Below are 25,419 nucleotides of genomic sequence, written 5' to 3' on the forward strand. Positions count from 1 at the left end.
GTACTGTACATATTTGAAACCTGGGAGGAAAGTCATTACAGTTTGAGTCAAATATGCACCAATATCACTTAGACCAACAAAATACTGCATTCATTGTTGAACTTGACCCAGAAATGTCATAACATCATCTCTCGTGATGTAGTGTATCGAAGAGACCGGTTCGGGGAGTGTCAAATTTAACATTGTAATTTGCTGAACAAATCTCGTCTTGAATTCGGTTAGGCTCATATCTCCAGGCTGTTTTTTTATTGAGGCGTGTGGAGAATCATAACATCAGTCCAAAATGGAGGTCAACACTGCTGTGCTGTGGTTTGTAACATATAAAGAAAATAAACTATATTGAATATGGAAAACGCAGACAGACAGTGTTGGCCATTTGACACCCTGTTAGCAAACAAAATTACAACCAGTGCATGTAAGGTTCTCATTTTTTATGGCAACAAAGACTTCACCATGACATTTCCTCATAATGTCCAACGTTTATGTGGACAGATCTATATCAATCGAGCCCTCAACCCTTAAAAATAAACCAGGCTTCCTAGTCTGCGATATAGGTCTTTGCACACAGTCACACAAAGGTACAATATAGTATCCCATAGAGACATGGGCATAACATCTGAATATGCTGTATTCAACAGTTAAGAAACCCACACGTTAACTAAGACCATTTCAAGAAACAGAACTAAATGTGACATCAGGTGACATCTGCTGGCATAGTGGACACTGTACCGATGTCTTGCTGTCAGTTTTTTTCCCCAAAGTCAGTTTCCACATCTCAAATAACCGAGGCGGTCAGGTCCACTCATCTGTGGTCCGATGCTGGCCATTTCCTTTAACCAAACATTCAGTAGTGGTAGGCCAAGAGAAGAGTAAAGTCGCTGTTGACGTTTTAAAAGTCACGAGTTAGGGCCGCATCTCCTAAGAAGATCTTAACTCTCGTCACCCTTCTGAGAGCGGTTCTTACTCTCGACATCCCATCAGATGACACAAATGCAAACATGAACACACACACACACACACACACATACATACCATTTCATCTCCAAACCCTCAACCTCTGCTGTACAGTGAAGGCTGTGGTAAACCAGCTTTGAGTTGAGCAGTCTCGTCCTCTCACAGCGAGAACATCCTGCTTTTCCCCAGCCTCTCGGGGTGGGCCTGTGGTATGGCAGACATTGTCTCTGCTTCGCTGCAGATGGGTGAGAACCCCAGAAACAGGAGAGGAGAAGAGAGGGCTCGCTGGCTGGCGTGGTGAAAATGATCACAGAGGATTGCAGAGGGGGGCTGACACACTCCTTTGAAAATGTCTCTGCATCCAGTCATTAGGTCCCTTCTCTTCTCTTTCACGTGCTTCATTGTACAGCTGACCATTTTTCTTCAAACAAACCGTGTTCAGAGAACCATCTCTGTCAGCATTTTGAGAAGAAAAGCAAAAAAAAACAAAAAAAAACAAAAACACAGTCTCCATCTTGCCACAAGTGAACATGCAATCTCAGTTTAAAAACAAGACATCCCTTTTTTTTTGTTTTAAATCATTGGCCTGCGTGTCGTTCTTTTCTCCCAACGTGCAAGCTGACAGGGTAGAAGGGAGAGAGAGAGAGAGACTGGCAGACAGATAAAGATTGTGAGAGAAGTATGTGGTCTTTTTTTTGAGTATTTTTTTTTTTTGCATAGCTACAGCATCAGCCGATTCGGTGACTGCTGACCGTTCAGCGGTGGCCAGTGTAGGCGCGGAACCAGGAGGTAACGGAGGCGGCGGCCGAGGAGATCATGCCCCCTGCCTGCCCCGCCGGCTGGGACACCTGCATGGCCGTGCTCTGCGAGAGCTCCATGGGCTGCGATGGGATGTCGCAGAAGCGCGGGCTGGGCACCGTCTCCCAGTCCGTGCCCAGGTCCGTCTCCTCGTCGCTGGGCGCCTCGTCGCCGCTCTCCTCGGCAGGTCCCGCCGCCTCCGGCTCCACGAACTCCATGGACTCCTCCAGGTCAGCGCTGGCCTCGAAAGGACCGGTCCTGGAAGACACACAAACCGACACAAGACACGACGGATACGGCATGGGTTAGAGACAGAAGTCTAACCCCTTCAAGATCATTTAATTGACATACATTAACTTCAAACAAGACAACAAACAGTAACTTGCGTAATCTAGGCATTTGTATTTCTGAGGTGAAAACAGACAAGAGAAGATCTTGTGAAATGGGTCAGCGGTCCACTCACCTGCCGAGGTTCTTATTTTCGGGGGAGACCAGAAACATGATATTCCTCAAGGTGTGATGGGGATGCAGGAGATCACTCTCAACATGCTAGAACCAACATAGAACATTACAGAGGTGAAATACAGGAATGTTTCACCGGTCAAGTTCTGTTTTGTTAACACTGAGAACCCTACCGCTCTATGTTGCTTCATGCACATGGCCATAATCTATTATAAATACAAAATGAGGGTGACCAGTTTCTCTGTATAAGAATGTGCTTTATTTAGTATGAGAAGCTCCTTTATGGTGCTTAAAAACTTAATTTAACTACTTGTTTAAAATCTAACTGAAAGTATATAAATTGTGTTTATAACAGACAATCACAGCTCTGAGATGGGGAGAGCGGTGTTGTACCTGGGAGAAGGAGAGATGCAGGATGTTGGTGTTGAGTTTGGTGAGGGCGCGTGTGAATCTGTAGCGGCTCAAGTTATCACCACAGAACTCACTGGGCAAAAAAACACCACCACCACCAAAATACAAGACAGAGTTACTGATAACTTGTGAAATGTCTGTAGTTCATTTTGACCCAAAAAAATATGAACACTACATACAAAAATCCTCTGCTCATACCTGTTGCACAGTTTCTTAGGCAGGTTGACGTCCAGGATGTGGGAGAGGATGTTGGCGAGCTGGGTGGCGTAGCACAGAGCAGCGCTGATGGTGTGGGCTGGGTTAATGTGATCCAGCTCTGAAGGAGGAGATGGAACGACACAACATTAGATATGGAGCTGTAAACCACAGCCTTAGCTGCATTGACCTTCAGTCAAGGGACAGATTCATCTTATGCTAAATGACTGATAACTGAGGGATTATTCCTTTCTTTTTTTCTTCTTCCTTTCTCCTCTCCTTCTTCCTTTCTTCTTCTCTAAGCAAATTTAAACTGTATAGATCTTGCGATGCCTGAGCTAGCACTTTTCACGGTCATATGAAGATGCACAAGAGTTCCTGTGGCTCAGCTGGCAGAGTGAAGAGAGAGGCCTGCTGAGGGCTGAACAAGCAGAAATGGAGTACCTTCCCTAACCTGTAAACCGCTTTGCATAAACATGTCTGCTAAACAATTAAATGTCATGAATGAACAAAGACACGGTTTAGTTTGGGAACCGAAAAACCAAACAAATATAAAGTGCCTTCCACAGAAAGAGGTTTAGAGAGGTTAGCTTAGAGGTTTTTTTACACCAAAAGGTTTTTTTCCCTCTCAACATTACACGTAAATCACTTTTGTTTGAACATATACTGATTCCATCACACCTCCTTCCTTTCTGAATAGCACCTACTCTTGGTCCTCAGTGCATACTCATACTCAGTTGCCAAATACACATGACAATAGTGAATTGCACAAAGAACAGTGACTTCAAGGGCCCAGTTTTAATGTAGCAGTAGCCAACAGGTACAGTGCTGTGCAGTAAACCTCTCTCCAACACCTTAAAAGACGTGTGCAGACGTAAAAGACGACAGACACTAGCACCCATGGGTTTAAGTTTCTTTGCTAACACGCCTGAGGTTGCGAGTTGAAGTCCCATGTGGCAATGTGCTTGTCTCCACTATGCAGGTCACATGAACAATCCAAATGTATCTCCAATATTCTATATTACAAAAAAAAACAATCTAAAATAGAACAATCATGTTTCTGGAATATTCTGTTCTCCTTATCAAGTCTCTGACTGGTACCTGGGCCCTGGGTGGTGCTCTTCTCCTCCACCCAGCTGTAGTAGGCAGAGCAGTCTCCATTGCTGGGCAGCGTGGCGTGGGGGCCAGTGATGCTGATGCTGGTCTCTCCGTTCTGGTCGTCCCAGATCCAGCGGCCAGACAGGTAGGTGGTCCTGCGTGCCTCTGCCAGTTCACTCACCGTGCTGGAGGTCAGGGCAGGGTCACACTCCGCAGCCACATCAGCCGGGTCTCTGGAGGACAGATTCAGATTTCAGGTTAGCGCTGCAGGTGTCTGCCTGGTGCCTGCTGTCATAGCTGCAGTGCTGTTAAAGCTGTCTGGCTAATTGCTGACAGGTACACACAGCGTTAAGATCATGAAGATAAAACCTAACCTTGGTTAAGATCGTGATTTTTGAAAGCAGAATTCCTTTCTTCTTTTTAAATAGAGCATCCCCCACTTCCCTAATCTTTAATGCAGATATATGTTGTGAATCATATGTATGAGACAGAGTGTTTGTGTGTGTGTGTGTGTGTGTTTGAGCCTGTCTCTGGCTCGTTCTCTTTCCTCTCCTCCTTATTCAATTGGAGGTGGAATATACAACCTATCTAGCGTTCACATGCGTGTGTGTGTGTGTGTGTGTGTGTGTGTGTGTGTGTGTGTGTGTTTGTGTGTGTCTTGCCCCCTCACCTGCTGCCCTGCTTCTCCTCCTGCATGGGGAAGATGTGTGTGACGAGCTCCAGGATGTGACCCCGGCGCGCCTCGGCCAGCGCCTCCAGACGGCCCTGCAGCTCGCGGCCGCGCCGCTCCAGCAGCTCGGCCAACCGCTTGTTGTGCCGCTCGATCTTGTCCCGCTTCTCTTGGTGCCGGCTGGCCCGCCGCTGCAGCCGCTGGCTCTCCTCCTGCGAGCGCACCAGCAGATCCTTACCTGGCCGTCACAAGGAAAGAGGGGGGCGAAGACAGGAAGGATGTGAGACGACAGCAAGGTTGTTTTTCTTCCTGATGATGTATCATTAAGGAGCCGCAAATAAACGTTTACTCCAACCTGCAATTATGCTTCATAATTACACCAGAGTTTTCTAGGCGATTACTCACATACAAGTCTAAAAATACACCGTTGTTTAAAAATACGTTCCCTGGAAAAGCAACGTGCCAACAATAATGATAACCTGTTCAACTTGGCATTTTCTGTTAAGCAACTTCCAAAACATAAAGGTGTGCGTGCTAACCTATGAGATACACTGTTAGCTTATGTAAAGCATCCTCAAACAGTTAGTGTTTCCAGACAGGTAGAGAAACCAAGAGCTGCTGGATGTAGTATTGGGAGATTACAAAAAACACAATACCACTCTTCACTTCCTCATTCCCATTGGAGATGACCTCTTTCATCTGCTCAATCTTCATCTTGCAGGACATGATCTTCCATTTCTGAATCACACAAAGACAGCACAGTACAGTATCTGAATCTGATTCAGCAACCAATTACACGGGAAATTCCAGGCCTTTAGGGAAATCAAGATCACAATAAGGTCTACAAACATCTTAAGGCTGAGTGTGTCCACTTACAAGTTGGTCCCCCTGAATCTTCTTATCAATGGCTTGGATAACTCTAAGACAGAAAAAAGTAAACGAGAACGTTGCTTGCAATCCACACGAACTCTTAAACATGTGACTTCTCAGCAATTCATATTTAGTGTAGCTAATTAATAATTACCTTTGCTGAAGATTTTCCTTTTCATCTTTCAGCCCTTTCAGTCTTTCCAATTTTTCTTTGTAGCTGTATGCAGAAGATATTTTAATTTCAAGTAATTTCGTATGTTTCCGTACAGCCTCAATATAAAGTAAACACAAGAGAGGTCCGCCTTTGCAGCGAAGTTAGCAACAACATTCATGGCAAGCGCGACATCACTGGCCTAGTTTGGAGAACGGCTTTACTCTCAGTCGAGTCCAAACTCCAAAACATAATCTTCATGTACAAGGCGGGCCTCCCGTTCCCTTAGTTAAATGTCATTACCTCATCTACATCCATAAATGATCTACAGTTAGGTGAAAATGTGAACATTTAGCCACTGAAGGTAAACTCATGTTCCCCTAACAGTTAATCAACTAGACAGCTAACTACGTGAGCTAGCTAAATGACTTGTCAACTTCGAGTCCTTTGAGTGTCATGCTGACTGACTCAGCTTTGCTGGGATGTAATGTTACATCAAGTCTTATATGTTCATGAATGTACGAATACAACGATCAATACAACGCGATAAACTGAAAGATACCAAAAATAAGGTTAGCTTTGCCGAGAACTCTTCCCGCTAGCCTGACTCCCTTTGTTGTAAACATTGTCCAAACAAGCTAACTACCTAGCACGCTAGCACCCATTAGCCATGACTATTTACAACAGACAAATCATGATAGTTTATGTTTTTACCAAATTGTCACCCCGTTAACAAGACAGACATGTCAAGAGACAATTCGAATGGGGGAAAAAACAGTAACTACACCCACCGTTCAGGATTTCTTCCGTCAAAGTAAACAAAATCGCCACTCTGAATACATCGGGCACAGGTCAGTCTACGTCGAGCAGTGTTACAGAGGGGACACCGCTCAACTGCTACATAGAGACCCTCGGCATCGTCCACAGATTCTACCATCAGCGATCCCGGCAACAGTGCTGCAGTCGATGAAGACGGATGATGCGGGCGAGGAGGTAGTCGGGCCCCAGGCATTCCCCCTAAAGTCCCCTCACCAGGACCGACTTCTTTTGCTGCGGGGGATGCCATTGAACCGGTGTTTATCTGTGGTATTGTCCTTGAAAAGACTCAAAGTCCTCTCCCTGCATTGTTAGAGACATACAATTAAGACTGGAAGCACAACCAGTCCAATTCCTGCCGATATGCAGGTCAGAAATTATTAGTCACTGTTCAGCTTTACCTCCTGCGAACCACGTGATTCACTTTGTTTGTGTATGTACGGTCACGTGGAAAAGCAAAGCGTCAACTAAAAGGGGATAGTGCGTCAGTTACGCAATGCTCGATTTCCACCAATGGGAAGCATAGACAAGCTTTCAACCCCAGAGAAGACCTAACATAGCATTTGAAACTTGTGCATCGTTGCAAAATTAGGTAATATCTAGTTACCAACTGCAGAAACTCAAAATATGTTGTAAAAGAACAAAACTGCAGCCATGCACTAAGTTTTATTCCTCCTGTTGTACCTCTGTATATACGCTAGACTACTGCCAAACTTCACAGTCCAATATCTTTCTTTAGCATTGTTTATTAAATATTATACATTTTCAAGTTTAAACAAAAGAAAATCACAACAGAAACAGGTAATCCATACATCCACAAAACAATGTTATCAATGCACTAAATATGACGTTATTAAAAAAAATCTATACCGATGTTTACAAAACTGAAAAGGAACAGATTAACACTTCAAGTGCTCTCACTTCTGCAATACAACTTGCTACCCATTAAGTGTAGGCTACACACACACACACACACACAAGTCCATCCTCTTCAAATAAGTGCAAACCATCTTTACTGTTTTCTGAATCCTTTTAGAATTGGGTAGATGTGTTCAAATGCTTCATAAATCTCAGTTCGCTCTTTGGCGCCTGCAATAGACACAGAGACACAAGGCATTCAGACAATATAGACTCAACATCTGAGTGAAATACAAATTCAGTGCACACAAAATTAAAGATTGCACGTTAAAAAGAAGAGAGAAAAAAGACTATATAGTAGGTGACCAGATGAAATGTCATCTGAAATTAACACAGAAACACAGGGATTTCCAGGCCCACCTGTCAGTACCACTTTGCCCGACACGAAGATGAGCAGTACGATGCGCGGCTTCACCATCCTGTAGATCAAACCTGGGAAGAGCTCTGGCTCATAGCTTGCAGGGTAGATATCAGTACAGTTATTAAACAGGATATCTACACAGTAACGAGTATCAAGAGCAGAATTCATTTGCACACAAATGTTTCTCAGCTCGGCTCAAATGTTACTCAAATGTAATCTCAGCTTTTATGGACATATTTTAGTATGTAATCAGTCAACCATCATGATTTGAATCATGGACCTTGAGCCTGGGAAAAAGACATGCTAACCACAAGGCTGAAAGCCATAGCCTCTAATCTTGTGGTGTACACTGCACAATGCTAACTCGCTTGCCTACAGTACAAGTACAAATAAGGCTAAGACCTACAAAGAGTACAAATAGTTTTTTTTGGGAGGAGAGTGCATCTGATTTGACTATAAAAAGAAACAATATTGAAGTCTCCAGTTGAATGAAATAGCTGTATTTATCTAATAAAAAAACAGGACTGTCTTGAAGAGGGTCACGCAGTCCTACCTGCTGAACTGTTGGTGAGTTAGCACCAGGCCCTCGAGTCGGATGGGGAACAGGACGTCACAGCTTCCCACCATGTTCTGGATCTTGAAGTCAAGGAATTTGGCTGGGAAACCCAGCTTCTGCACCACACGAGCATACTTGCGGGCAGCAAGCCTGGACGCTTCTTCGCTGTTTTGGAACAAACATGGCCAAGAAAGCAAATCAACACTTCTCCCCAATGTCATTACGACCTAAACCGGAGGACTACCAATCCCTGCAGAAATGTAAATATGAATGTTACTAGTGAAGGCAAGAAAAATATAATAATGAAGCCAAGTAAACCCATCACACCTCTTAATAGCATGAGAACCTATGCATGTGTCTTTTCGGTAGATGAGGAACAAACTTAATGCAACTGATAAATTACACGTGTTTATCAGGGTTAATCAAAACTGAGGAAACCACTAAATGCAAGGAACGTTTTTTTACATTTATTCCAGTAACCAATGATGTGAATATGTCTCTGGCTGAGTGAGTGAGTGAGTGAGAGAAAGAAAGTGTGTGTGAGAGAGAGACTTCATTGATTCCAAAGGAAACTGAAGCATCCAGTAGCTTATATGACATATACAAAAGTACCAAATACCAATAAACAGGGGGGAACATTTCCTAACTTTCACAGTACCTTTCCTCTATACCTTGAACTAAAATGCACCATGACAGTATTATTAAACATAAACATATTGCAATAGAGCATTGGACAGGCTCTTATGTTCCTCATTACAATGCTTGCCTCTTGGCTCCAGTGCAGACCATCTTTCCTGAGCTGAAGATGAGTGCTGTTGTCCTGGGATCCCTGATCCTCATGATGACAGCAGCGAAACGCTACAACACAACATGACGGCATCTTTCAGAGGCAGTTTGTGTGGTCATACCTACCCTATGTCTAACAGTTAACAACTAAACAAAAAAAATGTCATTCAAAAGAGATCTTAGCTGCTTTTGAGCAAATACCAAGACACATCTGCAGTATATGCAGGAGAAATTAAGTTCCCCACTACACAGAATCAACATGAAGAGTGTATAAAAAAGTGATAGCATGCATAACTGACTGAATTTGATTACACATTTACCTTAGGATTGTATTCAGCATTTCTGGCTTGGAGTGCAATGGACTTTAGGTCAAGGCGGCAATCCAAATTCACTGTTGACACAATGTTCCTGCCACAATAACATTAAAGATGTTTAATTGTTCATACTTTTGAGAAATTTAAGAATACACACTATATTAATAAACACTGGGATTTGGAATGACAGCCTCTTGTTAAACCTGCCTCAAAACAAGGTGTGCTACTACATTAAAAACCTCCATCTCTTTTACAGTACTACAACCATCTTATCAAACAACAACAAGTTGACGCACTGAAGCTGTGGGATGATTTTGGAGCTCTCTGTTAGTGGCGTCATGGGGGCCATGGGTGTCATTGGGCTCATGGAAAGAGAGCCGAAGGGAGAAGCCACAGGTGGGACCTGTCCATTCTGCCCGGTCGCGGCCACTGCCGTCGCCTCCTCAGGTGCATCTGTGTAAACACCACTGTCGTTGAGAGTCTGCTGATGCAGGGCTGCATGCTGTGACGAGTTTTGCACTGGCTCGTCCTGTGTGCTGAGCTCATCGGGCAGGAAGCTGAGGTCCAGGTCCTCAGATAGGTCCTTATCCTGTTCCCCACTTATGGATGCGAGGAAGGAGGGGTCTTGGAGCTGCAATGGGCCCTGCAAGCCCATGTCCCCCTCAAACATGTAATCAGTGGGGTCCTGGAGTCACATTGTGTGTGTGTGTGTGTGTGTGTATGTGGAGGTGGGGGAAACACAAACAAAATGTCTGAGTGACAGGACTTGAGCAGTGCACCAAGAGTGAAGCATGCACATTAGAAGTGCCTTCTTATAATTTACATGGCAAGATTGTGGCAATGATGATTTATTAAGAAATGAGCATGACAAATCTATAAAATGTCCACTCATTCTTCTGTTTGGGCTGTCTAGGTCAGGATTGGTCAGCATGTTTAATGAACATAATCTATCAAATGATGCATTGTTCTCACTGTCGAAGGGTAAGAAAACTGTTATGGTAATGAGTAGAGTGGAGTCAACAATTAAACCGAAAGACTACAGTTTCTCAGTCGTGTAACTTGTAACACTTGTAACACTGGCAGAAGTGTGCGAAAAATAGCTAGGCCTACTTACATTTACAGCCTCCCGAAAATACCCCTCCATTGACGCTTCGTCATCCATGACATTTATTTATTTACACTGAATAAGCTTAGCACTCAGACTTTGTGCCGCAGTTTACGTTTGATAGTAGGCTACACTGTGCTTGATTTCCCCGGGTTTTAGATAAATTGGCAGCATCTGTCAATCAGGGTGGGTTACGCACGTGGGTTACGGGCGTGAAAGACAAAGCATAGACGTGATTGGGTATTTTTCTTTGAAGCGTTTTTTTGCTTACAAAATTCTCCTTATTTCAAAATATAATATTAGACCAAAGGGCCTTAAACCAAAACTTAATTTGACATATTTTCAGTCTCCAACCAATAGAGGGAGACATCTGAAAAATGCATGCACGATTTGAGCGGAACACACCGCACTTGAGCATGCTGGTTGTCAGATCTGTCAACATAGACAAGTAGTTACTATGTTTACATGTGACCTACTTTTTTAACGAAATGTTAACATGACTAATTACGCATATAGGTAATCACTAGAACGTGATTTAATGCACCACTATGTCATGGAGGACAGCATTGACAACGTGAAGAATTGTCTTAGAGATTTTCCCAAAGAAGCTCGAGGTTAGTGGCTTAGATGCTAAGAATCTGAGTGATAGTAGCTACATTCTGACATGTAGGTAAAGATTAATATTAAAATCATTGTAAATTCGTATTCTGATTAGTTCGGGTAGCTATATTTTACTCTTAACACCATAACGTAGTTTCACTAGCTGAGAGTCGACGTCCAGCCATGTAACATTAACTTATTTGCTTTGCTGGGTGTCTCTAAATGCTTTATGTTAAAACAAGAAAGCCTCATGAATGGGTTTTCAGAGAAATGTCTAGGCCCTACTAGATTTTAAATGTAGTATACTACTGCAGTGCAGGGTAGAGGTCCATGAAGTTCTTCGGAAACACACCCCTATGTTGAAATGAGTGAATTCAATAATATAGTTCAGTTATTTGTATTCAATGTCATGCACATTTGCTGTACCCAACTAGAGCTTTATCTGAATGAAACGGTGCCATATCTGGAGAGGCCTCCATCTGCACTGCAGTTCTATCGCGAGTGGATTGGTCCCAACAAACCATGCATCATCCGCAATGCATTCGATCACTGGCCAGCACTGTCCAAGTGGAATCCAACTTACCTCAGGTGAGTCAAGCCCCTTGCCTGAACATGCTTCTCAGATTTCACATTCCACATATGTTCATTCATCGTTAATAAATCTATGAAACATGAAGTTGTCAGGATTGCTTATAAAAACTCGTCAAAAAAGTTTGGATTTCTCGGTTGTTACAATGCTAATTGGCATTGTATTTATATCGTTGGAAAGCCTGTTTATTTACCTTTACAATGATGTCCAACTTGTAAGGATTATGCATTTGTAGGATGAGCAGCACAGCTGATTATGTGAGTAGCGCCCCAGGTAACATTTGCCATTTAGTTTATTTAGGAGAACCATTTGCAAAGGGTGACCAGACGTCCTCTTTTGCCCGGACAAGTACTCTTTTTGAGACCTAAAAATTGCGTCCGGCAGGGATTCCAAAATCGTATGGGATTTTGCCTCGTCGGATATTTGTGTTGCGCTTCTCTGGGTCTTTCACAAACTAGTGATTCTCGGAGGTGACTGCCACACAGTGTCGCTATGTAAACACGACCGTGATCAAAGATGAATTATACTTCATTGAGAAGAGTACCTTTTTTGGTGTGAACAGGTAGATGGTGTAGGTGAAATTGGTACCAGCCTCACATGGGAGTACCAGACTATGTAGGTAACTTACCCTGTGAGCAGGAGCCGGGTGAATGTGGGTGCAATTGTGTGTAAATTGTGATACCGTCTTTGCGAGGGCCACCAAGACACACTGGTGCTGTCCTTGCAACAGCAACAATATGTTGGTGGTCTCACCCGATTGGACAGGCATCAACCATTCAACACAAAGGCAGATCAATTAAGTTGAACACCTAGGGGGCGCCACACAAAGTGTAGCGTCCTCCACGTGGTCAAAATAATGATAATCCACAAATCAGTCTCGTTAAATATATCAGTCTCATAAAATATATTATACTATCAATTTGGAACTCCGATTAATAATTAAATTAATAACTACAACCAAAGTTACCTTACTAATAGTATAGTTGAAGGTCATTAGAATTCTGAATAGAAGAGGTTGGCAACGTCCATTCTTGTGCAACATTAAATAAACCAGCGTATATAAATCAAAGTATTTATTCACACAATGATAAGAAAATAACACACAATATGTAATCTAGCTAAATGTAACTAACCAATGAATTGAAGGAATGGTGTATGTGTAATCGAGAGGGAGTGTGTGTGTGTGAGCTTGTGAGCTCGGGGTTGCGCTGTTAGGAGCGCGCCAGAAAGAATGTGTGTGTGTGTGTTCCTTTGTCTGATCACCGTAGTTCCGCGTGCATGTGTGTGCACGCACGCGAACATACATGTGATGTGAACAAGGACGAGCCTATATGCAGCGCGAAGTTCGAGTATTCTCTTCGCGTGTGAGGCTATGTGAAGGCCAATGTATGTGTAATCGTGCGCGATTAAGGTGCCATGTTAGGAAAGAGGGAAATGGTTAGTGATGCATGCAAGACCCGATGTGTCTGAGAAGCAATCCTAACGATAACCCTTAGATGGTGTGGCGAAGCCAACTACCAGCTAACAATGAACATATATATAAACAGTTACGTTCAGTAAACAAAACATATGAAACACATGAACAATGGCATGTAAACAGTCTTATGCTTAGCCAGGTTGTGAATAGCTAGGATAGCTAAATGCCCAGTTAATGTCAGAGTTACCAGTCCTTTGGGAAAAGTGTTGGGCTGGTCCGACGTGGATAAGGCAGAGAAGCGATGATGCCGTCCGTAAATGGAGAAAGTTGTCCTTGCTGTGATGTCTGTGTCCCTGCAGTTTAGATCGGAGGATTTGATCGCTCAGAACGTTGCAGTCTGCCTTTTGTTCCCGTTGTGTGGAGTTAGCTAGCAGGTCTGTTGTTAGCTGCTTTCGCTAACACTTACTGCGTCTCACTGAGCAGTTCGTTGACTGAGAGATCTTAGGCGTGTGAAAGCCGTAAGACGTGAGAACAAAGAGAGTAGTTCTCCACCGTGTGCAGGCGATGCCTGAGGTGAGAGGAGGTCAAAGAGGCTTGCTCCTCGGTCGAGGCCGGGAGGGAGAGCTGAAGAGGTCCTGGCCAGGTGGGCGCCGACAGAGAGAGAGTCACATCTGGGGAGATGCGGCTATTATCCACGCTCAGGTGGGCGTGGTTAAGAAAAGCATCAGGTTACATTTTTATGACAGGTAAAACCTGACGTAGTTTCCGGGGGAACCCATAGACAAGTTACTGATTAAAGTCAACCACAATGGACGAATTCCAGTGTACCTACATCCCCCCTGTGGTCACGGGATTGCACCGGATGTGTGATCCAGTGAGCACAACTGTACATAGTCCATGTGTGGGAAAAGTTCATTGGTCAGACAGTCAAAGTTGTAACATCAGTACTGGGCATTTGTTGATACTATCTATCCTGGCTAAGCAGGTACAAAATCATCAAGTTACAAAAGACAAGGTCCAAATAAACAGTAATGACAATGACATAGCATACAACAAATAAACCAGTGGGTCATCTACTCATCAGGGTTAGTGAGAATAGGAAATGTTAGTGATGTCAACTTGTTAGGCTGAGATGCAGAGATAGTGGCACCTGATACAATGATAAAGCCATTGCTGGAGAATCCAAGAGTGTGTTTGTTGGACCACTCAATAGATTGGATGACAATACTGACTAGTAGATGGCTAGTGACTGACTAGTCTTGGCAGCCTTTGCTGTTTTTGTCCTTCAGGCACGTTCTGCTGTGGAAGGGTGTCATCATATTCTCAAAATCTTAAAGCTCAAATGGCTGTATCAAGGTTTTGTGTGGCAGTATGGTAATGTCCTAACCTTGTGTTGAAAGTGGACATGTGCATGGCTAGCTTTGTCTGGGATGTATGAAGCTAGTGTGCTACTGCAAATGAAGTACCTGTTCAGACTAATGGAAGTTGCTGCTGTTGCTAACAAATCCAAGTTGGCCCATACAACTACAAGAAAAGTGAGATCCCTGAGCAAGCAGTTGTCTTACTGTCAGTGCAGGGTGGCTTGTGTTGTTTGGCTCAACAGACAGTTATTAACGAACTCTAGAGTTCATGCGCTTGGAGTGTCGCCTGACTCGTGGCTCAGGGCTGTAACGCTCTGGGTAACCATAGTCAGAGGGGCAGTCAGAGGCACTATCACTGTCTGTAGCCTTGCGGCCATGGTCTGAGAGACGGTCAGTGTAACGGTAGTCATCACCTGACGAATCTAGGGGCAGGTCATGTTTCTGGGCCATTATTTCTGAATATGGCCTTCTACTGCTTCTAGGGGATGTATTCCCATTACGACGCTGATGATGGACATGGCGGTTACGCTCAGTGTCCCTATGAGGCCGTTTGTCACCCCCCTTTGATCTGTAGTGAGGGTGAACTTGTGAGGCAGTGAATTTGGGAGACGCTCTGGTATCTGAGCAGGCAGGCTCAGTTGTTTTTCCCCTTTCTTTGGAATTGACAACAGTTTCCCAAGCCATCTGTGTCATCTTCCTGATCTCATTCAGTGAGGGGTTACCTTGATGCGTCCTGAGGGAAACGTGAGTGCGCACACATGGATGCAGGTTGCGCAAGAACAGAGACTTGAAGGTGGAACTTTCTTCTAAGCCTGGTGCATTCTTGCCCTGGAAGTATGCATGTCTCAAACGTTTATAAAAATCCCTAGGGTGTTCTCGACGGGAGTGTTTAATTTGGGAGGCAGCAACCAACGATGCGATCTCGTCAGCGGGAGAAGAGTATTCTTCTTTTAAAGCATGACAGAGCTCTGCGTAATCATCTCTGATACGGGGAGGTTGTGCCTGAATAAACTTGTGGACTGCTTTAGAGCTAGTTTTCCACATGAGTTTAATTTTCTCCCTTTGGTTTGCGTTGGGTAGGTCAGTCATGTTGATGTCTAGTTCCCTAACGTAATCGTCAATGTCTTGATCACAGTTGTCTGGGTCAAACATTTCAATGTCCTTAGCTATGAGCTCAAGCACTTCTAGACGGGGACTCTGTGAGGTCTTTTCTGAAGAAGGCGAGGTAATTCTAGCATGGGAACGGACATGTCTATCACATGCTAATGTGCTTCTCTCTGGGTGAGAGGCAGATGCTGGACAGCGGTACTCACTCTCGTGGCTGTATGGAGAGGAGGCTGAACAGTCTGGACATGACCTAGTCCTGCCTTCGGAGGGAAGGGCACGGACGAATGTGTTATGGATCAGAGGCTGAGAATAAGTATGGGCAGTATGTCTACTGGAGGATAAACTACCTGTTTCTTCAGTGTCTGTTAGGGGCAGATGGGAAGTCAGGTGGCTGTTACCTCGGTCTCTCAGTGGAGGTTGAGGAGCTGACTTCATTCCCAAGGACTGAGGGTCAGTTGGGAAGTGTTCCCATCTGAATGAAGGAGGGGTAGACCTTTCATCAAGGGAGGAGTGTGAATCAGAGTAGCCTGACTCACATCGGCTGAACGACTGTGGTGGGGCAGGGTATTCTGACCTAACCTTGAGTAGCTCCTCCTTGTGTGAGCAGAGTTCTAACTCTGTTGAGTGTAGGTCTCCTAGGTAGCGCATAGCTTTCTTGCTAGCTGTCTGTACCTCGTGGAGGAGACTAGCATTCTGCGCTTTAAGGTATTCTACCTCCTTATCTAATGCTGCGTTGCTCTGAAAGGCAAGGCTGGTTTGCCTGTGAAAGTTCAGTAGCAAGCACGTTAACAATGGGTCTTTGGATGCAGTCTGTGCATCATACCTGTTACTTAGTAGAGAGTCTATCTCCTTCCTGCATTCAATGAAACTCAAACTGTTAATGAGTTCAGGGTAGCCGGGTTTCAGGCTTTGTGCTACGGAAGAGATAAACTGCTCTACACAGGGGTTATCCATTGTTAGGTTTAGCTAGAGGGGTAAGCTAAAATAGGGTAAAGTAGGATTGAACTTAGGTGTTTGGCTATGGTGTTGCAGTGGCAGACACCTTGCAGTGTGACTTGGCAGTACACTGGCCTAACCTAAAAGTGTAGTAGCCTACGCTATGAGGGGTAGCTTCCAGTGACTGTGGTATAGCTACAGCACCATCTAGTGGCTCTAGTGGGCATAAAAGTTTGGGCACGCTAACTGAGATGCGGGGCAGTAACAGTCAGGGATTTACCTTGGCTAGACTCAAGCTGGAACACGTGGTGGTAACAGCTAGGTGCACAAGTTGTTTCACAGGGCCGGTAGCACGCTGTGGCTCTCTCTCAGTCTCTATTCCTTTCACTGGCTGGAATGCATGGCAGTAACAGTCAGGTAGAAGCTCTCTTTCACAGGGCCGGTGGCACGCTGTGACTTAGTTAAAAAGGGAAGCAGAAGATTTAGCACAGTTAATTCTGACAGCTTGACAACGTTGCATTGAATACGTGGTATTCAAATGCTGGACAGAAATTCACAATTCCTACAGAGTAGGTTTAACCTGAATGGCTAGCAGCAATAGCAAGTTCCAAGGTTTCCAAGATCTGGAAAAAGTGATTGTTCACTAATTAAATATCAAATAGCTTGTGAGCTCAATTTGATATATAAAGCTTTGTACTTATTTGTAAGTAAAGCTAGTGTCTAGTCCTATGACAGACTAGTGGCAGTGAGTGTTATGACTATTTGCCTAGTCTAACACTAGAATATAAAATTCTGAATTTGGCCTGAAATTAAGCTGACATTAATATTGCACAAATATGAATGATTGCCAACAGTACTATCCTCACACGGGCTGCACCAAATTATGTAGGTGAAATTGGTACCAGCCTCACATGGGAGTACCAGACTATGTAGGTAACTTACCCTGTGAGCAGGAGCCGGGTGAATGTGGGTGCAATTGTGTGTAAATTGTGATACCGTCTTTGCGAGGGCCACCAAGACACACTGGTGCTGTCCTTGCAACAGCAACAATATGTTGGTAGTCTCACCCGATTGGACAGGCATCAACCATTCAACACAAAGGCAGATCAATTAAGTTGAACACCTAGGGGGCGCCACACAAAGTGTAGTGTCCTCCACGTGGTCAAAATAATGATAATCCACAAATCAGTCTCGTTAAATATATCAGTCTCATAAAATATATTATACTATCAATTTGGAACTCCGATTAATAATTAAATTAATAACTACAACCAAAGTTACCTTACTAATAGTATAGTTGAAGGTCATTAGAATTCTGAATAGAAGAGGTTGGCAACGTCCATTCTTGTGTAACATTAAATAAACCAGCGTATATAAATCAAAGTATTTATTTACACAATGATAAGAAAATAACACACAATATGTAATCTAGCTAAATGTAACTAACCAATGAATTGAAGGAATAGGTGTATGTGTAATCGAGAGGGAGTGTGTGTGTGAGCTTGTGAGCTCGGGGTTGCGCTGTTAGGAGCGCGCCAGAAAGAATGTGTGTGTGTGTTCCTTTGTCTGATCACCGTAGTTCCGCGTGCATGTGTGTGCACGTACGCGAACATACATGTGATGTGAACAAGGACGAGCCTATATGCAGCGCGAAGTTCGAGTATTCTCTTCGCGTGTGAGGCTATGTGAAGGCCAATGTATGTGTAATCGTGCGCGATTAAGGTGCCATGTTAGGAAAGAGGGAAATGGTTAGTGATGCATGCAAGACCCGATGTGTCTGAGAAGCAATCCTAACGATAACCCTTAGATGGTGTGGCGAAGCCAACTACCAGCTAACAATGAACATATATATAAACAGTTACGTTCAGTAAACAAAACATATGAAACACATGAACAATGGCATGTAAACAGTCTTATGCTTAGCCAGGTTGTGAATAGCTAGGATAGCTAAATGCCCAGTTAATGTCAGAGTTACCAGTCCTTTGGGAAAAGTGTTGGGCTGGTCCGACGTGGATAAGGCAGAGAAGCGATGATGCCGTCCGTAAATGGAGAAAGTTGTCCTTGCTGTGATGTCTGTGTCCCTGCAGTTTAGATCGGAGGATTTGATCGCTCAGAACGTTGCAGTCTGCCTTTTGTTCCCGTTGTGTGGAGTTAGCTAGCAGGTCTGTTGTTAGCTGCTTTCGCTAACACTTACTGCGTCTCACTGAGCAGTTCGTTGACTGAGAGATCTTAGGCGTGTGAAAGCCGTAAGACGTGAGAACAAAGAGAGTAGTTCTCCACCGTGTGCAGGCGATGCCTGAGGTGAGAGGAGGTCAAAGAGGCTTGCTCCTCGGTCGAGGCCGGGAGGGAGAGCTGAAGAGGTCCTGGCCAGGTGGGCGCCGACAGAGAGAGAGTCACATCTGGGGAGATGCGGCTATTATCCACGCTCAGGTGGGCGTGGTTAAGAAAAGCATCAGGTTACACTTTTATGACAGGTAAAGCTGACGTAGTTTCCGGGGGAACCCATAGGCAAGTTACGGATTGAAGTCAACCACAATGGACGAATTCCAGTGTACCTACATCCCCCCTGTGGTCACGGGATTGCACCGGATGTGTGATCCAGTGAGCACAACTGTACATAGTCCATGTGTGGGAAAAGTTCATTGGTCAGACAGTCAAAGTTGTAACATCAGTACTGGGCATTTGTTGATACTATCTATCCTGGCTAAGCAGGTACAAAATCATCAAGTTACAAAAGACAAGGTCCAAATAAACAGTAATGACAATGACATAGCATACAACAAATAAACCAGTGGGTCATCTACTCATCAGGGTTAGTGAGAATAGGAAATGTTAGTGATGTCAACTTGTTAGGCTGAGATGCAGAGATAGTGGCACCTGATACAATGATAAAGCCATTGCTGGAGAATCCAAGAGTGTGTTTGTTGGACCACTCAATAGATTGGATGACAATACTGACTAGTAGATGGCTAGTGACTGACTAGTCTTGGCAGCCTTTGCTGTTTTTGTCCTTCAGGCACGTTCTGCTGTGGAAGGGTGTCATCATATTCTCAAAATCTTAAAGCTCAAATGGCTGTATCAAGGTTTTGTGTGGCAGTATGGTAATGTCCTAACCTTGTGTTGAAAGTGGACATGTGCATGGCTAGCTTTGTCTGGGATGTATGAAGCTAGTGTGCTACTGCAAATGAAGTACCTGTTCAGACTAATGGAAGTTGCTGCTGTTGCTAACAAATCCAAGTTGGCCCATACAACTACAAGAAAAGTGAGATCCCTGAGCAAGCAGTTGTCTTACTGTCAGTGCAGGGTGGCTTGTGTTGTTTGGCTCAACAGACAGTTATTAACGAACTCTAGAGTTCATGCGCTTGGAGTGTCGCCTGACTCGTGGCTCAGGGCTGTAACGCTCTGGGTAACCATAGTCAGAGGGGCAGTCAGAGGCACTATCACTGTCTGTAGCCTTGCGGCCATGGTCTGAGAGACGGTCAGTGTAACGGTAGTCATCACCTGACGAATCTAGGGGCAGGTCATGTTTCTGGGCCATTATTTCTGAATATGGCCTTCTACTGCTTCTAGGGGATGTATTCCCATTACGACGCTGATGATGGACATGGCGGTTACGCTCAGTGTCCCTATGAGGCCGTTTGTCACCCCCCTTTGATCTGTAGTGAGGGTGAACTTGTGAGGCAGTGAATTTGGGAGACGCTCTGGTATCTGAGCAGGCAGGCTCAGTTGTTTTTCCCCTTTCTTTGGAATTGACAACAGTTTCCCAAGCCATCTGTGTCATCTTCCTGATCTCATTCAGTGAGGGGTTACCTTGATGCGTCCTGAGGGAAACGTGAGTGCGCACACATGGATGCAGGTTGCGCAAGAACAGAGACTTGAAGGTGGAACTTTCTTCTAAGCCTGGTGCATTCTTGCCCTGGAAGTATGCATGTCTCAAACGTTTATAAAAATCCCTAGGGTGTTCTCGACGGGAGTGTTTAATTTGGGAGGCAGCAACCAACGATGCGATCTCGTCAGCGGGAGAAGAGTATTCTTCTTTTAAAGCATGACAGAGCTCTGCGTAATCATCTCTGATACGGGGAGGTTGTGCCTGAATAAACTTGTGGACTGCTTTAGAGCTAGTTTTCCACATGAGTTTAATTTTCTCCCTTTGGTTTGCGTTGGGTAGGTCAGTCATGTTGATGTCTAGTTCCCTAACGTAATCGTCAATGTCTTGATCACAGTTGTCTGGGTCAAACATTTCAATGTCCTTAGCTATGAGCTCAAGCACTTCTAGACGGGGACTCTGTGAGGTCTTTTCTGAAGAAGGCGAGGTAATTCTAGCATGGGAACGGACATGTCTATCACATGCTAATGTGCTTCTCTCTGGGTGAGAGGCAGATGCTGGACAGCGGTACTCACTCTCGTGGCTGTATGGAGAGGAGGCTGAACAGTCTGGACATGACCTAGTCCTGCCTTCGGAGGGAAGGGCACGGACGAATGTGTTATGGATCAGAGGCTGAGAATAAGTATGGGCAGTATGTCTACTGGAGGATAAACTACCTGTTTCTTCAGTGTCTGTTAGGGGCAGATGGGAAGTCAGGCTGTTAACTCGGTCTCTCAGTGGAGGTTGAGGAGCTGACTTCATTCCCAAGGACTGAGGGTCAGTTGGGAAGTGTTCCCATCTGAATGAAGGAGGGGTAGACCTTTCATCAAGGGAGGAGTGTGAATCAGAGTAGCCTGACTCACATCGGCTGAACGACTGTGGTGGGGCAGGGTATTCTGACCTAACCTTGAGTAGCTCCTCCTTGTGTGAGCAGAGTTCTAACTCTGTTGAGTGTAGGTCTCCTAGGTAGCGCATAGCTTTCTTGCTAGCTGTCTGTACCTCGTGGAGGAGACTAGCATTCTGCGCTTTAAGGTATTCTACCTCCTTATCTAAGGTTGCATTGCTCTGAAAGGCAAGGCTGGTTTGCCTGTGAAAGTTCAGTAGCAAGCACGTTAACAATGGGTCTTTGGATGCAGTCTGTGCATCATACCTGTTACTTAGTAGAGAGTCTATCTCCTTCCTGCATTCAATGAAACTCAAACTGTTAATGAGTTCAGGGTAGCCGGGTTTCAGGCTTTGTGCTACGGAAGAGATAAACTGCTCTACACAGGGGTTATCCATGGTTAGGTTTAGCTAGAGGGGTAAGCTAAAATAGGGTAAAGTAGGATTGAACTTAGGTGTTTGGCTATGGTGTTGCAGTGGCAGACACCTTGCAGTGTGACTTGGGCAGTACACTGGCCTAACCTAAAAGTGTAGTAACCTACGCTATGAGGGGTAGCTTCCAGTGACTGTGGTATAGCTACAGCACCATCTAGTGGCTCTAGTGGGCATAAAAGTTTGGGCACGCTAACTGAGATGCGGGGCAGTAACAGTCAGGGATTTACCTTGGCTAGACTCAAGCTGGAACACGTGGTGGTAACAGCTAGGTGCACAAGTTGTTTCACAGGGCCGGTAGCACGCTGTGGCTCTCTCTCAGTCTCTATTCCTTTCACTGGCTGGAATGCATGGCAGTAACAGTCAGGTAGAAGCTCTCTTTCACAGGGCCGGTGGCACGCTGTGACTTAGTTAAAAAAAAGGGAAGCAGAAGATTTAGCACAGTTAATTCTGACAGCTTGACAACGTTGCATTGAATACGTGGTATTCAAATGCTGGACAGAAATTCACAATTCCTACAGAGTAGGTTTAACCTGAATGGCTAGCAGCAATAGCAAGTTCCAAGGTTTCCAAGATCTGGAAAAAGTGATTGTTCACTAATTAAATATCAAATAGCTTGTGAGCTCAATTTGATATATAAAGCTTTGTACTTATTTGTAAGTAAAGCTAGTGTCTAGTCCTATGACAGACTAGTGGCAGTGAGTGTTATGACTATTTGCCTAGTCTAACACTAGAATATAAAATTCTGAATTTGGCCTGAAATTAAGCTGACATTAATATTGCACAAATAATGAATGATTGCCAACAGTACTATCCTCACACGGGCTGCACCAAATTATGTAGGTGAAATTGGTACCAGCCTCACATGGGAGTACCAGACTATGTAGGTAACTTACCCTGTGAGCAGGAGCCGGGTGAATGTGGGTGCAATTGTGTGTAAATTGTGATACCGTCTTTGCGAGGGCCACCAAGACACACTGGTGCTGTCCTTGCAACAGCAACAATATGTTGGTGGTCTCACCCGATTGGACAGGCATCAACCATTCAACACAAAGGCAGATCAATTAAGTTGAACACCTAGGGGGCGCCACACAAAGTGTAGCGTCCTCCACGTGGTCAAAATAATGATAATCCACAAATCAGTCTCGTTAAATATATCAGTCTCATAAAATATATTATACTATCAATTTGGAACTCTGATTAATAATTAAGTTAATAACTACAACCAAAGTTACCTTACTAATAGTATAGTTGAAGGTCATTAGAATTCTGAATAGAAGAGGTTGGCAACGTCCATTCTTGTGCAACATTAAATAAACCAGCGTATATAAATCAAAGTATTTATTCACACAATGATACGAAAATAACACACAATATGTAATCTAGCTAAATGTAACTAACCAATGAATTGAAGGAATGGGTGTATGTGTAATCGAGAGGGAGTGTGTGTGTGTGTGAGCTTGTGAGCTCGGGGTTGCGCTGTTAGGAGCGCGCCAGAAAGAATGTGTGTGTGTGTGTTCCTTTGTCTGATCACCGTAGTTCCGCGTGCATGTGTGTGCACGCACGCGAACATACATGTGATGTGAACAAGGACGAGCCTATATGCAGCGCGAAGTTCGAGTATTCTCTTCGCGTGTGTGGCTATGGGAAGGCCAATGTATATGTAATCGTGCGCGATTAAGATGCCATGTTTAGAAGAGGGAAATGGTTAGTGATGCATGCAAGACCCGATGTGTCTGAGAAGCAATCCTAACGATAACCCTTAGATGGTGTGGCGAAGCCAACTACCAGCTAACAATGAACATATATATAAACAGTTACGTTCAGTAAACAAAACATATGAAACACATGAACAATGGCATGTAAACAGTCTTATGCTTAGCCAGGTGTGAATAGCTAGGATAGCTAAATGCCCAGTTAATGTCAGAGTTACCAGTCCTTTGGGAAAAGTGTTGGGCTGGTCCGACGTGGATAAGGCAGAGAAGCGATGATGCCGTCCGTAAATGGAGAAAGTTGTCCTTGCTGTGATGTCTGTGTCCCTGCAGTTTAGATCGGAGGATTTGATCGCTCAGAACGTTGCAGTCTGCCTTTTGTTCCCGTTGTGTGGAGTTAGCTAGCAGGTCTGTTGTTAGCTGCTTTCGCTAACACTTACTGCGTCTCACTGAGCAGTTCGTTGACTGAGAGATCTTAGGCGTGTGAAAGCCGTAAGACGTGAGAACAAAGAGAGTAGTTCTCCACCGTGTGCAGGCGGATGCCTGAGGTGAGAGGAGGTCAAAGAGGCTTAGCTCCTCGGTCGAGGCCGGGAGGGAGAGCTGAAGAGGTCCTGGCCAGGTGGGCGCCGACAGAGAGAGAGTCACATCTGGGGAGATGCGGCTATTATCCACGCTCAGGTGGGCGTGGTTAAGAAAAGCATCAGGTTACATTTTTATGACAGGTAAAACTGACGTAGTTTCCGGGGGAACCCATAGACAAGTTACTGATTAAAGTCAACCACAATGGACGAATTCCAGTGTACCTACAATGGTAAAAACCTGCTAGGCTCTAGGCCTCACATGGGAGTACCAGACTATGTAGGTAACTTACCCTGTGAGCAGGAGCCGGGTGAATGTGGGTGCAATTGTGTGTAAATTGTGATACCGTCTTTGCGAGGGCCACCAAGACACACTGGTGCTGTCCTTGCAACAGCAACAATATGTTGGTAATCTCACCCGATTGGACAGGCATCAACCATTCAACACAAAGGCAGATCAATTAAGTTGAACACCTAGGGGGCGCCACACAAAGTGTAGTGTCCTCCACGTGGTCAAAATAATGATAATCCACAAATCAGTCTCGTTAAATATATCAGTCTCATAAAATATATTATACTATCAATTTGGAACTCTGATTAATAATTAAATTAATAACTACAACCAAAGTTACCTTACTAATAGTATAGTTGAAGGTCATTAGAATTCTGAATAGAAGAGGTTGGCAACGTCCATTCTTGTGTAACATTAAATAAACCAGCGTATATAAATCAAAGTATTTATTACACAATGATAAGAAAATAACACACAATATGTAATCTAGCTAAATGTAACTAACCAATGAATTGAAGGAATGTGGGGATGGTGTGTGAGCTGGTGAGCTCGGGGTTGCGCTGTTAGGAGCGCGCCAGAAAGAATGTGTGTGTGTGTTCCTTTGTCTGATCACCGTAGTTCCGCGTGCATGTGTGTGCACGTACGCGAACATACATGTGATGTGAACAAGGGACGAGCCTATATGCAGCGCGAAGTTCGAGTATTCTCTTCGCGTGTGAGGCTATGTGAAGGCCAATGTATGTGTAATCGTGCGCGATTAGTGCCATGTTTAGAAGAGGGAAATGGTTAGTGATGCATGCAAGACTCGATGTGTCTGAGAAGCAATCCTAACGATAACCCTTAGATGGTGTGGCGAAGCCAACTACCAGCTAACAATGAACATATATATAACAGTTACGTTCAGTAAACAAAACATATGAAACACATGAACAATGGCATGTAAACAGTCTTATGCTTAGCCAGGTTGTGAATAGCTAGGATAGCTAAATGCCCAGTTAATGTCAGAGTTACCAGTCCTTTATGGAAAGAGTCGTGCTGGCGAGTCCGATGTTGAAAGGCAGAAGAGATGATGCCGTCCGTAAGCTGGAGAAAGTTGTCCTTGCTGTGATGTCTGTGTCCCTGCAGTTTAGATCGGAGGATTTGATCGCTCAGAACGTTGCAGTCTGCCTTTTGTTCCCGTTGT

The 25,419-nt window shown here is 44.4% G+C and overlaps 3 protein-coding genes across 3 annotated transcripts in view; 1 reads left to right on the forward strand and 2 right to left on the reverse strand.

Annotated features, from left to right (window-relative positions):
- Positions 1-224: 224 nt before the first annotated feature.
- atg14 (autophagy related 14) lies at positions 225-6,855 on the reverse strand. The gene is made up of 10 exons (XM_012826890.2): positions 6,401-6,855; positions 5,613-5,675; positions 5,465-5,507; positions 5,245-5,326; positions 4,589-4,826; positions 3,922-4,151; positions 2,824-2,941; positions 2,608-2,698; positions 2,216-2,301; positions 225-2,010 (listed from the first exon to the last, which is right to left on the reverse strand). The coding sequence occupies exons 1-10, from the start codon at positions 6,673-6,675 to the stop codon at positions 1,710-1,712; spliced, it is 1,527 nt and encodes a 508-aa protein (XP_012682344.1). The 5' UTR covers positions 6,676-6,855; the 3' UTR covers positions 225-1,709.
- A 271-nt stretch (positions 6,856-7,126) lies between these two features.
- Positions 7,127-10,708, reverse strand: tbpl2 (TATA box binding protein like 2). Its single transcript, XM_012826809.3, has 7 exons — positions 10,475-10,708; positions 9,657-10,045; positions 9,367-9,454; positions 9,027-9,118; positions 8,258-8,425; positions 7,704-7,798; positions 7,127-7,514 (listed from the first exon to the last, which is right to left on the reverse strand). The coding sequence occupies exons 1-7, from the start codon at positions 10,520-10,522 to the stop codon at positions 7,438-7,440; spliced, it is 957 nt and encodes a 318-aa protein (XP_012682263.2). The 5' UTR covers positions 10,523-10,708; the 3' UTR covers positions 7,127-7,437.
- A 143-nt stretch (positions 10,709-10,851) lies between these two features.
- jmjd7 (jumonji domain containing 7) overlaps positions 10,852-25,419 on the forward strand; it is a 31,466-nt gene continuing 16,898 nt past the window's right edge. The window contains exons 1-2 of the mRNA XM_012826898.3: positions 10,852-11,079; positions 11,500-11,653. Coding sequence (XP_012682352.1) covers positions 11,004-11,079; positions 11,500-11,653 — 230 coding nt within the window. The 5' untranslated portion in view covers positions 10,852-11,003. The remainder of the gene's footprint in view (positions 11,080-11,499; positions 11,654-25,419) is intronic.

This window comes from Clupea harengus, chromosome 14, assembly GCF_900700415.2.
Source record: "Clupea harengus chromosome 14, Ch_v2.0.2, whole genome shotgun sequence".
Lineage (NCBI taxonomy): Eukaryota > Metazoa > Chordata > Actinopteri > Clupeiformes > Clupeidae > Clupea > Clupea harengus.

Coding starts and splice junctions, on each gene's coding strand:
- atg14 (XM_012826890.2), bottom strand. CDS start 6,675: ATGGCATCCCCCGCAGCAAAAGAAGTCGGTCCTGGTGAGGGGACTTTA. Junction 5,508..5,612: donor AAGGAAAATCTTCAGCAAAG/GTAATTATTAAT, acceptor TTTCTGTCTTAG/AGTTATCCAAGCCATTGATA. Junction 2,302..2,607: donor TGCATCTCTCCTTCTCCCAG/GTACAACACCGC, acceptor TGTTGGTTCTAG/CATGTTGAGAGTGATCTCCT.
- tbpl2 (XM_012826809.3), bottom strand. CDS start 10,522: ATGGATGACGAAGCGTCAATGGAGGGGTATTTTCGGGAGGCTGTAAAT. Junction 9,455..9,656: donor AAAATCATCCCACAGCTTCA/GTGCGTCAACTT, acceptor TTATTGTGGCAG/GAACATTGTGTCAACAGTGA. Junction 9,119..9,366: donor ATGCTGAATACAATCCTAAG/GTAAATGTGTAA, acceptor GTTGTGTTGTAG/CGTTTCGCTGCTGTCATCAT.